Source organism: Gossypium raimondii, chromosome 5 (genome assembly GCF_025698545.1).
Source record: "Gossypium raimondii isolate GPD5lz chromosome 5, ASM2569854v1, whole genome shotgun sequence".
NCBI classification, from domain to species: domain Eukaryota; kingdom Viridiplantae; phylum Streptophyta; class Magnoliopsida; order Malvales; family Malvaceae; genus Gossypium; species Gossypium raimondii.
Window position 1 is genome coordinate 20862288 of NC_068569.1, and position 11305 is coordinate 20873592.

The following is an 11305-nucleotide window of genomic DNA, read 5'->3' on the forward strand; positions in this document are numbered from 1 at the left end:
CCCCGAACTTGTACGATCGCGCAACCAGTGTGGTAGATCTGGAAACTCTAACGTATCATCTGCTGACAGATCGACATTATGCATGTGGGCTGGAGGTGAGTATGCTCTGAATCGTGGATTTTCTTCATCATATGCACTCCTATCACCATCTTCACCTTCTGTTGGAATAAGCTCCGGTTCAGAAAATAATCCCACCTTTGCACCATCAGGCCCGGGCTCTCGAGGTGGATCCACATCGGACTTATCTTCTAACCCACAATCATCTGCAGCGTACGACGTCCCCTCACCGGTTGATGTCGTAGGTAGTACGTCATCCCTTCTTCTGGGCATTTGATAACGTCCCCAATTGGATGTAGATTGTCATCCACTAGAACTTGATGCGCTTCCCATTTCGTATTTCGGCGTCAAACGTCGAGCCACCGACGACATGTCCCATCCACCGGCTGAATGTCTTAGTGGGGATGTGCATTCGACACCGCCATCAACATGGGTGTTCAGTATTTTGTAACCCGCTAACCGAAAGTGTCGGCCGGGTCGTATACATCTCGAACACCGGACTAAGTACATCGATTGGCGGCGTAAATTATACATATAACTCAATATAAGTTGCTCCGCTAGCAAGATGAGTCTGCACCATTGCCTCCAAGCTACGAACACCTTTTATGTCGAACGAGTCATATGTCACCGGATCAACAGAGGAACAAAATCGATACGTGATTGACAGAACTTTCATTGGCGTCGTTCCGAAAATTTTACGCCTAATTCTTTTACGAAGTTCTGTCAAATCTATATTTTGGCTAAATGACAGTCGCACGGTATTCTCCGACAAAAAAACAACATCATTCTCGGTGTGGCAAACCTCAGCGTCGTAGTAAATAACAGCACTAATACGTTCACTCATTTTGAAATTCTAACTTTCTTAGCCTCTCTAAAATGTTTCTGCTATGACTTATGCATTCTAAGAACATTTTCTACCTAATTTATAGCCTCATTCAAACTTGTTATCAGAGTAAAATCGCGTCCACGAGTAGCGATTTGACATTATTTGCTTAGAAACGTCAAAAAATAATTATTTCCTACATGACCAACTGTAGCGAAATCGCGTCCACGAGGGTGCGATTTCACAATTTCTTCTCATATAGCATCCTAGTATCAGCGATTTTATACTATTTGCTCAGAAAATGTCAAAAAAAATTATTTCTTACATGAGCAACTGTACCGAAATCGCATCCACGAGGGCACGATTTCACAATTTTTTTTTCTGATAACATCCTGGTAGAAGCGATTTTATACTATTTGACCAAAAACGTCAACTCGAAATAATTTTTCCTGGGACCCCTAAACCCTAAAAAGCTTGCACCCTAAACCCTAAAACCCAGAAAACCCAAACGTAAAATCAACGTCAAAATTACGTCCCCGGAAACGCGCTACGTGACAGATCATCGCGTCCATGTCAGCGCGACCTGCTGACGTGGACGCGATGATCTGTCACGTACCCTGACATCGCGCTTACGTGGAAACGATTTCGCAAAAAATGGCCCATTCCGGTAAATAATTAAAAAAGTGGCCCATTTCGATAAATTTTAAAAAAAAAAGGTTTTTTTTTGTAAAATGGCCCTAAAATTCCTTTTTTATAAGGTTGGAAGGCATTGTGCCGAGAATTCACTCAAAACTTATTTCTCGTCTATTACGTAGACACGTCACACGTGATCCGTGAGTTGTTTCCTGACTATTCCGAGTCATGACTCGTTACTCGTACGAGAAACTCAGCGGGAAATCAGTTTTGTGCTTTGTGTAAGAAAAAAGAAAAAAGAAATCTCCAACGAAAATAAACAAAGTGAAGAAAGAAAAGTAGATTAGCAAGAACTAGGGTTTCCTCAATTCCAGGCCAAAGGTATTGGTTGTCTCTCATTAAATTCATTTAAATTTCTTCTTTTCATAAGGAAATCACGAACTTTTGAATTATTGTTTTTGCAGAGGAAAGTTAAGAAACGTGTGAATGGCGGACGGTTACTGGAATCGGCGACAGCCAACTCCTCCGATGCTGTCTTCCAGTGGGGCGCTTAAACGACCTCGTACTGAATACGGTAGTACCTTTTCTTTGTCGTTTTAAGTCCTTAGTGTTGCCTTTATCTTTGTGTGTGTTTGCAGAGATATCTTTCTTCAATTCTTATTATAGTATAGCTGCTTTTGAGATTAGTTTAGAAATTATCGCAAGTTTTCGATTAGATTGGTAGAATTTTGTTCAAACCTTGTCTCGGGACAAAAATGCATTAGGTTTTTGTTTGCTTACTTTGATCATTATTTGTTGAGCACGCCTGCAAATTGATTTTTGTTTTCTACAACGAAAATGAATACTATACAAGTTTTAGATGCTTTATTTGAAGTAATCAGTTAAATATTCTTCTGCAAAATCTTAGTTTTAAGGTAGCAATTGAATGTCTGGTAAGGAATGAATGATCATCGAAATTTGAAAACTTAAGTTATGGCGTCTCCTTAACATATCTTTTCAGCCTTAGCAAGCTTGTATTCTGCACCATTCAGCTGTTCCGGTACTCCTCTCTTTTTGCTCTTTTTTCTTTAAAGACAAATCAAATTGACCTTTGTTGGACTAATTTTTAAACATATCGTTGCTAGCTGCTAATTTTGTTCAGATTTGCATTTAGTCTTTTACTTTGTGGAACATTGTCTTCGTCTTTCTGTTTCTTTCATAATGAATTTAAGAAATATGCTTGTTTCACTGCTGCGTTTTTTGTGAAATATAGTATCTGCTTTAAGAAAGAGTTTCACCGGCATGCTATATGTTCAACTTCACAGATGGCCCACCTTCTGGGCTACATCCATCTCATGAGATGCATAATTATTTGGCAAGAGACAGTGATCGTGGTGGACATCTGCCTGTAAAGGATACAAAAACAATTGGGTCGGCATATGACCGCTATCTGCAGAGTGCAGTACCATCTTGAACCATCACTCATGCTTTATTTACTCCCCACCATGCATCTCAATTTTTTGTTTTCTGAAGCATTTATGAAATTGCTTTTGTAGCAAATTTCTTCTTTTCCTTCTGGAGAAGCAAGAACATTTGGTGGGTTGGGAAAGCCTGTTGGTGGTGCAATGCCTGCTCGTCCAATAGCTGATCCTCCTGTGATGGGTCGTCCTGGATCTGCTGCTCCAGATATGGTACCAAATGGTCGAAATGTAGGTTATGGTAATCAACTTCCGTTGGATGCAATGTCGAGGCTAGGTCGGGATACTGTACCTCTACCTCCAGATGCTTCCAATACTCTATATGTTGAGGGACTTCCTTCTGACAGCACAAGGAGGGAAGTAGCCCGTATCCTTTTTCATGATGTAATGCTTCATGAATATGTTGATATGTCTTATGATACCATAGCTCTATTACCTTGTTTCCAACACATTCCTTGATCAAGGCTTTAGACATCTTTCGCCCTTTTGTGGGATATAAAGAAGTACGACTAGTCAGCAAAGAATTCCGACATGTGAGTGAGCGATACGTTGTCTAACACCTAATTTGTCTCCTGTAGCATGGCTTCTTTTGTTGTTTTCTTACATGTGAAATTCTTGTAAGCATGACCATTTCATCAAATGCTAAAATCTGATGCATTGGTAATGCAGCGTGGTGGAGATCCTCTTATCCTCTGTTTTGTTGATTTCACCACTCCTGCTTGTGCAGCAACTGCAATGAGTGCCTTGCAAGGTGATATTTTCTTCTGTTAATTTTGACATTCATAGAGAGTGATACATGGTATTTCTCAGAAAAACTGATAGGAAACAATAATTAATATTTTAAATGATATCGGTGCACTGGAGTGTTTGGCTTAAGCAGTAGGTGTATCTATCCCGTGCTCAAAGAGTAGAGTTTGAATTTCCTGTTCACCCAAATTAAAAATAAATAAATAAAGAGAAGAAGAATGAGATAGATAGCTTTTTTATGAGATACTAATTTTTCATCTAAGCCTTGATTTCTAGTTTTGACATGCATGAATGAGGATGTGGGCCTTATGCAGGCTGAAAATATGCATGGTTTTCCTCAAAATAATGCCATAGGGTGGGGATATGAAATTGAAAATAGAAGTTTAACCTAATATGCCATAAGTTGAGTCTATTGGTTTTGCGTTTTAACGCTTTCTCAAATTCCCAATTTGATTTTATTGTTGAATTGTGCAGGTTACAAAATTGATGAACATGATCCCGATTCTAACTACTTGAGACTTCAGTTTTCTCGGTACCCAGGCCCAAGGTCAGGTCCAGGAGCTCGTGGAAGGAGGTGAATGTCATTTTCTGGATAGAACTAATCTGTATTCAAGTCATGTTTAAGCCAATTTTGATGGTTCACATCTTTCCTATATATGGCTGGGTTTTGAGGAGTGGAGATGTTAATTAAATAGTATATTTAGGACTAGCAACCTAAATTGCTCAATCTGGCTAACTGTTGGCACTATAGATGCACAGAAATCTAGGAGACTGGGGATTGAGAAATTCTCGAATTGCTTGCACATTTCAGGAAGCTGTGTTGTAGAATAACCTTTTATATAAAACTGAAAGATCTGTTTTCCTTTTGGTGGTATAGATCATGGTAGCATTTCGATCTAGTGTTTTAAATAGAGAAATAAGTGCTTTTTTTCACTTGAGATGCTCTCAGATATTAATTACTTTAGTGTAAAGCCAAAAACTATTCAGTTGTGTTTTAGCTAATGAAGTTGTAGGAGTAAATGTAAATTGTTCTCTTTGGAGGTAATTATGTGCATTGTGATTTTAGTTTTAGATACTTGGCTAATGGCATATTATTGATATAATTGTCCCCCTCACCATGACACCGATTACTCTCCTATTACCTTTGTTTTTCTTATCGGGAATGGAACAGCAAAGCTGATTTCCTTTCAAGTAACAATCTTTTGTTGATTTTGGAAGCTTGTCTTAGGAAAAGTAAAAAGTGTGAATGTAACAAAGTCCATATTGATGTAATGATAAATGAGCTGCGATTGTTAAGTTTAAATAATGGGTTCAAATCTGAACTATCTTTTTCCCTATGCCTAATCATCTTCAAAACGAAAATAATTAAAACATAACATCATACAGAAAATGATATTACATGAGTCAAAAATATTGTATTAGAAGTCAGATTGTAACCCTAAGTTTTGGATGTCTGGAAGTTGGATCCATTCTATACTTGGCTACTTTCCAAAACTGAAATTGATTAAAATTTCATTATCCCAAAAATAGAGAGGAAGAGTGGAAGTATCAGTTGAATTGACGAGTTGGGTGAGAATATGTGAACATCAGGCATCGTTCTCGATGCGCAAGAAAAGAAAAACACAGGTCTCCAAAGCTTTGTCTTCGTATTTATAGATTTGGGAAAGTTGTTTGACGTGTGTCACATAAAAATGACCCACCAGTAATTAATGTTTCGACATTGTAAAAATACATCAATAGTTTAGGGTAAAAAAAGTATAGTGATTGGAGTTTGGGAGAAATGAGTACCTACCAATCAATAACCAAATGGTTTAATACACAACCTCTGATCATTTTGTTTTTTGTACAATGAACATGTAACTCTGAGTTGTATAGACAATCAAACTGATATTTTGGGTACATATCTATTTTATTTTAATTTTTTACATATAAAAGGTTATAATCAATAGACAAGAAAAGAGATGTAACCATTTAAATTCTTAATATGTTTAATATCATCTTGTAAAATTGATTGAATAAATTATATATATATTTTTTTGAAACTAACCGTTACTCCTTTAGGAATAAATTTTTAGGGGTAATTAAAGTGGGTATTATATGCTTTGTATGGGTTTATAATTATAGCTCCGACGATGGAAGCAATTTATATTTTAAGGAAAAAACTAGGCTACTATTCTTAATGACAAATTCAATGAAGTCAATAATTTGAGGTTGCGGAATTTTCAGTACCCAAAAGACCTTTGTGTCAATAAAAACAGCTTTCGGGGAAGAGAGAAATTAACACCACGTTTTCCCGTTGCATTTTAAGCATGTCTTTTTTGTTTTAGTTAGATGGTATGGACTATCTACATCAACTAATATTATTTTTTTCTAAGTTTGGTATTACGTATTATTTATTTGTACTATATATTAAATATTTATTTGAGTTAGTGTTATCAATTCAATTAGGCGGTGACAAAATATGTCTACTTCAGTAAATTAAATTGTATTATTTTTTAAAAGTGTTTTGTCAGTTTATACTTTTTTTATAAAAAATAGACTCATATAAGATAATAATAGGATTTAAGAGCAAATTTTATAATTTTCAACATTTATGGTTTACGATTATCCTAATATGCCTCTATATTAAATTCCTTTTTAATGGAAAAAATGTGGGCTAGCTGAGCTTTGTGTAGTATTTTGTTTATAAGCTCCTTCCACTCATCAACGGTTTTATTTATAAATTTTAAATCCAAAATCTAAAAATAAGTTATAGGTACAAATTGAAAATTTTAATTTTAAAATTAAATTTTATAAGTGTTGAATTTATATTAAAAATTTATTTGGTAAATTAGTAAATATAAGTACTAATTATAATTTTATTGTTTGATAAAAGTAAATACGTATTTCTAAAATATTATTTATTTTTAATTTTAATCTTATTAATCTAATATTTTATATTATTTTAGATCCTTTTAGATAAAAGATAAATATGATAATGTGAATATTTCAAGTTCTTTAAAAAAGATAATTTATTTGAATAAAATAAAATCAACTTAAATTTTTTACTAAGTGATAAGTAATTAACTTCAACATTTTTTTATTGAAAACTTATATTAAGTAAAAATTTAAAATAATTATTAAACATATTTAAAATATTAAATGTTGAAAATTTTCATTTTCTATGAAAGACTAAAATGTGATCAAGTCAATAATATTAATTATTAGTTTGAAAAATAAGCAAAGTAGTTATAGACTATATAATTATATATCATTAAATAAAATGACAAAGATACATTGTCCTGAAGTTTGCGACACAATTTCCACATAATTATCTTGTTCTGCTAATTGGGTATTAGTTAGATTGACATCAATATTATTGTCAATGTAGGAGGGCATGGATTTGAATGCGCTGAAACGCATTATCCTCCTATTTAAGATTTAAGGAGGAGATATGAACAATACTAAATATTGTATCAAAAAAAGCAGATATAATAAAAACTCATAATGAGATTAATGTTAAAAAATCAACCATTTATTTAATTTTTTTCCTAATGGTTTCTTCCACAATAATCTCCACACTTTTTAGTATAAATTGAATTTTAAAAAAGACAAATAATTAATACTAATACATATATGTTGAAGAAAAAAAAGAGTGAATCAATTTGGTAATTAAATGGAATTTTGAAAAGATAAATAAAGAAGTTCCAAATCTCAAAATTTGAACCCACAATCTCTACTTTAAAAGCATTCACATCCTAATCCCTAATCAACTTGAAAAGTTTTGTTGGTGAAGGTTTATGAAGCTTTTACACGTTTCCTAGGTTTTACTTGGAATTTTTTTTTTCTTAATGTACCTACTAGATGTAACATCATTTATAAAATAATTTAAGTATGATAGTATGGATAAAAATATTTAACAAATTTATTAAAAATTATAGAATGTGATTTTGGTTAAAATAATAAAGTTAATATAGTTTAGAGGAATAATTTGATAAACTAAAAAAATATTAAGTGTTGAAAATTTAAGTTATAAAATCTGTTTGGGAAATTATTTAAAATTAACTATGGGATATAATTAGATTGTTTAATAAAAGACAATATAATCTTAAAATAAATAGAATAAAAATTAAATTTATTTTCTGTTAAGTGTCTACTTATTATTTTCTATACTTTTTGTAGGAAAATTCTATCTAGTACTTTTTATCGTGGGTTATCAAACGTGTTTTAAAAATTAAATTGTTGAAATTATTAATTTTCAGTTAATTGAACTTTTCAACAATGCCTTATCTTCTAAAAAAAAAACTTATATTAAGTTGATTCGAACAATCGAATTTAAATATTATGATGTCTTGAGTTTAAATCCTATAATATATATAATTTTTAATTTTTATATAAAATTATTATAAAATTATCCTCAAATTAATATATTTTACTTTATAAAAATAATAAAATCAAAAATAAGATTTAGATATTATCAATTCAATCATACTCTTAATATATAATACAAAACTTTTGGAAAACTGGACATTACACAGGAAAAAGGTAGTCTAGCCGCCTGGTCCCTCACATATCCCTTAGCCAAGAAAATCATGGAAATGTTAGGCAGCCTCGGAATGGTAATTTAATTAATTTATATAATTATTTTTAAAAACAACACTTAATAAATTAAAGAAGGAAAAAGTTCTAGCAAATAAAATTTTAGTTGGGTTGGTAAAGTTATAGTATTCAACATCAAGTTTCATTTCCTATAAATTATATATGAGTCATATTTGAATTTATTCTAGTTTAAATTCGATTTAATCTATTTTTGCAATGATTAAATGAATGTTGTATAATCTTTATAATTGTTCATATGATTGTATTTTTGCTTTTCTAAAAAATATCAATTTATACATAAATTTTAGTTTAATATACAATTTGATACATGTTTTTGATTTGGTGGAACTATATACATGAAATTTGAATTACGGTTTATATGTATACATGAAACTTTTGATTTAACTGTGCACATTTAAAGAAATGAATACATATATTTATTTTTATATTGGATTAATATAATTGTTTATGTGTGCAATATATTAATGTAAAATGGTGCTAATACGATAACGTTGTCAATGATTTGTGGTAATTGAATCAAATCAAATTTCACGTATGACATTACACACGGATCAAAGTTCATGTATAATTTTAATATTTCTCTTTATTCTTTAAAAATTCTTTTATATAAAAATTTTAATAAAAAAGGATTTAGTTCTAAATATTGTATTAATATTTTATTTAATACTCCGTCATTGTACATATTGTATGCATCATTAATTAATAATAAAATGAGACTTGGTGTAAAATAAAAATAAAAAAACATTGAAGGGCTTGACTTTTAAACATAATCAAATATAAAATATAAATATTTTATTTTTCTTTTGGATTTTAGATTTTAGATTTTAACTTTTGGGGTTGGAATCGGAATTTTAAATTCTGAATTTGGTATTTGATTTTACTGTTAAACTATTAAAATTAATATTAATTTTTATAAAATATTCAATATAGTTGATTTTAGTGCATGAAATGTTATCACTTAAAATATTAGGCTACTTCATATGAGTTATTGTAGTATGATTATTTAATTGTCTGCTTAGCTAGCATGTCACTGGGATTGGGGTGCTGCCATCATATATTCAACTATTGGAACCTCTCCAGCTATTTCTCGTAACATGCATGAAATACTACTCACACATTCAAAACTGGACTGTTTTTATTTTTTTTTCTAATATTGTTTCATTTATTAATGGCCTTTGACTTTGACGAAGGTTAAAAACAAGTTTTAAGTGGGATTTACCATGATTACATTACATTACGCACATGGTAAACCCAAAATCTATATAAAGGCAGTGGAGGGGTTGTTTAAGAGCAGAGCCAAACCCCAGTGTTTGTAGCAAATATGGGGTCTCCAATCACCTCCCTCTTTCTCACTCTCCTCCTCTTCATCGTCTCTCTTAGCTTGCCTTCTCAAACTCTAGCAAATTACCCTTACTCATCTCCTCCTCCTCCGCCTCCTAAGGAGTACCCACCACCCCCTTACTACTACAAGTCACCACCTCCTCCTCCTCCGGTCTACTCCCCACCACCACCCAAGGAGCCTTACAAGTATAAGTCTCCACCACCTCCTCCACCAGTGCATTATCCTCCACCCCCTTACGAGTACAAGTCTCCTCCGCCACCCCCGCCATCACCACCCAAGCATCCCTATAAGTACAAGTCTCCACCTCCACCTCCACCATCACCACCCAAGCACCCTTACAAGTACAAGTCTCCACCACCCCCACCATCACCACCCAAGCACCCCTACAAGTACAAGTCTCCTCCACCACCTCCACCATCACCACCCAAGCACCCCTACAAGTATAAGTCTCCACCACCCCACCATCACCACCCAAGCATCCTTACAAGTACAAGTCTCCACCACCACCACCACCATCACCACCCAAGCACCCCTACAAGTACAAGTCTCCTCCACCTCCACCATCACCACCCAAGCATCCCTACAAGTACAAGTCTCCACCACCACCACCATCACCACCCAAGCACCCCTACAAGTACAAGTCTCCTCCACCCCCACCATCACCACCCAAGCACCCTTACAAGTACAAGTCTCCACCACCACCTCCACCATCACCACCCAAGCACCCTTACAAGTACAAGTCTCCACCCCACCATCACCACCCAAGCATCCCTACAAGTACAAGTCTCCACCCCACCCCCACCCTCACCACCCAAGCACCCCTACAAGTACAAGTCTCCACCCCCACCCCCACCCTCACCACCCAAGCACCCTTACAAGTACAAGTCTCCCCCACCACCCACTCCAGTCTACAAATATAAGTCTCCTCCCTCCTCCTCCAGCTTACTATTACAAGTCTCCTCCTCCACCACCACCCCATTATGTCTACTCATCACCACCTCCTCCTCACCACTACTAAGCAACGGCTTTGACCGCACCAAGGTAACCTACATTTATTTTTTGCATCTCCTCAAGGAGCATTATTTCACATTATTTTTCTAGTTTAATTTTAGTGAGTTGAATAACCAAAGAACAACCATCATGTTGCAGGGGAACAAAAGAGTGTGATCCAATAAAGCGACAGAGAAAGAGAGCAGTGAGAGGTCGCCTAGTCTCCGCGTTTCAAGAGAAGAAAAAGAAAACAAGAATGATGTAGACAAGTAGTAGGGTCAATAAAAAACAAGGGGTTCATCGTTTTCACATTTGTATTATTCAGTGGTTCTCGTATTTCTTGCTGCTTTAGTATACAATGTTTCCTAGATTTTATGTGTTTTTCTTTTCCGACCTTTTTGCAAATGCAGGGGTGATGGGTTTGATCTTTAATAAAATAAAGGTTTTTACTTATTGGTGTTACCATATTAATTTAATTAAAAATAAAAAAATCACTTATAAAAATAAAATTAATAACCTTATATATTCTTACTAATACTTATCATTTTTCTTAACAATTATGTTAACTTATCTCATATTATTAGAGGTGATTTAAAAATAATTAAATAAGATTAATGAGCTCAATTATCTCAAACATTTTCACTCAATTTCACTCCA

General features: G+C 33.8%; 2 protein-coding genes across 2 annotated transcripts; both read left to right on the forward strand.

The window, feature by feature from the left end:
* Positions 1-1673: 1673 nt before the first annotated feature.
* Positions 1674-4650, forward strand: LOC105770447 (RNA-binding protein 2). Its single transcript, XM_012591652.2, has 7 exons — positions 1674-1894; positions 1978-2087; positions 2818-2954; positions 3049-3337; positions 3442-3503; positions 3640-3721; positions 4192-4650. The coding sequence occupies exons 2-7, from the start codon at positions 2000-2002 to the stop codon at positions 4293-4295; spliced, it is 762 nt and encodes a 253-aa protein (XP_012447106.1). The 5' UTR covers positions 1674-1894; positions 1978-1999; the 3' UTR covers positions 4296-4650.
* A 4987-nt stretch (positions 4651-9637) lies between these two features.
* On the forward strand, positions 9638-11101 carry LOC105770047 (extensin). Its single transcript, XM_012591082.2, is given in 3 exon segments — positions 9638-10585; positions 10587-10699; positions 10808-11101. Coding segments are annotated over 2 exon segments (1038 nt in total). The 3' UTR covers positions 10677-10699; positions 10808-11101.
* Positions 11102-11305: the final 204 nt, after the last annotated feature.